The sequence below is a fragment of the Notothenia coriiceps genome, unplaced genomic scaffold (assembly GCF_000735185.1).
Source record: "Notothenia coriiceps isolate Sejong01 unplaced genomic scaffold, NC01 NC01_scaffold00022018, whole genome shotgun sequence".
Classification (NCBI taxonomy): Eukaryota; Metazoa; Chordata; class Actinopteri; order Perciformes; family Nototheniidae; genus Notothenia; species Notothenia coriiceps.
The window spans coordinates 359,324-361,332 of record NW_011354719.1 but is presented as its reverse complement, the minus strand read 5'-3'; the positions used below and the strand labels follow the sequence as shown (position 1 = coordinate 361,332).

The 2,009-nt window shown below is 42.8% G+C and overlaps 1 protein-coding gene across 1 annotated transcript in view; it reads left to right on the top strand.

Annotated features, from left to right (window-relative positions):
- LOC104953590 (lymphoid enhancer-binding factor 1-like) overlaps positions 1 to 2,009 on the top strand; it is a 6,268-nt gene that overhangs the window by 4,017 nt on the left and 242 nt on the right. The window contains exon 3 of the mRNA XM_010780540.1: positions 459 to 586. Coding sequence (XP_010778842.1) covers positions 459 to 586 — 128 coding nt within the window. The remainder of the gene's footprint in view (positions 1 to 458; positions 587 to 2,009) is intronic.

The window sequence follows — 2,009 nt, the reverse complement described above, 5'->3', positions numbered from 1 at the left end:
CCCACCACCCTTAGGCCTTGATACACAGCGCTCGGTTGAGTGGTGAGTTGGCGCTGCATTGAGGCCTCTTCGCTCTACAAAGCTCTGCCTCTCGGGTCAAAGGCGTAGAGGAACAGTTGGGGCGTCTCCTGTTTTGACACAGTCTGTATGTTCTTCTAATTGGTGCTAATTGGCGCAGAGGGGCTCCATTGTTCCTCTGTATAATATGACCCTCCTCTCCAAGACGGGAAGAAAGGGCACAAACAAAAGGCCGAGGCGAAATGGGGCGCGGGTTAAAGCGATCCGCAGTGATATCATTACAGCGTCCGAACTTTGTTCAGCTGTATCATGATTTATTAGCTGAAGCGTATTAGTAATATTAGTTCATGTTATTAAAGCAAATGGAGCTTTGATGTTGATAAATACAAAGAAATGCCTCATGTGACTTTTGAAAACACCCTTTTTTTTGTTTGTATCAGCAAAACTCCAAGACCTGTACAGTAAGGGCCATCAGTACCAGGGCTACCCGGGCTACAGTATCATGATGAACAACATGAACGACAACTACATGAGCAATGGCTCCATCTCGCCGCCCATGGCCAGAACGGTCAGTACCATATCTCTAAATGTAAATGTTAGCTTATCAGTTTGATGGCAGGAATGTATATATCTAGAAAAATGACTCCGAAGCTGATTCTATCATTGTTGTTATTTTATTTGGTGGTTTAAAGGTAAGGTTTATGTTTCCTGTTAGATTTGTTTTGTTCATTAACACGCGCTTGTGGGATCGAAAGTAAAAACAAGGAGGACAGTCATGTTGAACTTGCTCAGGTTAAAGTGAAGTTCAAGCGCTTTCTTCGTCTTTCAGATAAAAAAATAAAGTGAGAAGCGTTGTTTGTAAACTCTGTCATAGTTAAGCTCAAATATCCGTGTGAAGTTACATCAGCAGAACATGTCTGAGGCCCAGGAAGGAAAGCGACTTGTTGCGCTCCGGCCCAGAGACTCTTCTACTCGGTCTAAGTTTGAAAACATCTTATGATCAGTTTTTTTCATTGATAGTCAAATTCATTTCTATTAAGAATTTTACATTACAAAAATTAGCACTTTGAGAAAGGATATGGTTTTGCAAATGTGCACTTGTTTCTGGTTCTTATTTTAATAGTTGATTTTGTTTGTAACTGAAAAAGTAAACATTTCAAAGGTTTGATGTTTTCAAGCTGTGAACTTCTGGCTTTATGTTTCCACTGTGAATTAAATACATTGTGGTTTGAATTGTTGACGCAGTTTTTAGAGCTGTAAAAACCATGTATGGCTGCTTCTCCTTCTAGATAAACTAGTATATTTCTAGCTTAACAAAGCCCTATATTATTTAAAGACCGCATTTCTTAACTCGCATAATAACACTTCAAATGTCAATCATGTCCGTGTTGTTGTTACCTTTGTACAATATTTACCCTTGCGTTATTCCATTGTTGACGTCCTTCCCCTTGACGACCATACGTGACGAGTGGAAACTGAATGCCTGCCATGCTTTCCAGAAGATTACCATGAGATATACAGTATTTCTCATCTTGTTAAAATCTTAAGTGTTGCATGTCTACATGACCCGAGTAAAGCCCTGTAATTAGCCCGGCACGACAGAGGAGGCAACACCACGTCTGTGATGCTGTCCTGCTGAGGACTCCGGGCCAGGGGTGTGTGTGTGTGTGTGTGTGTGTGTGTGTGTGTGTGTGTGTGTGTGTGTGTGTGTGTGTGTGTGTGTGTGTGTTTCACTGTGGATTAGAGCGCACATTTGGGAACATGTTGTCATCAGCACCTGAGTCTGTGTGTGTGTTGCATTGCGGTCTGGTGCTCAACACCATCTCCATCTGTGTTTACATCTCACCCAGCTGACATCACCTCTGTTCCACTGTCATGGCCTGAGACCCCCACTACCAATGGCTTTATTCACCGTGAGTAACACACACACACACGCACGCACGCACGCACGCACGCACGCGCACACACACACACACACACACACACACTTT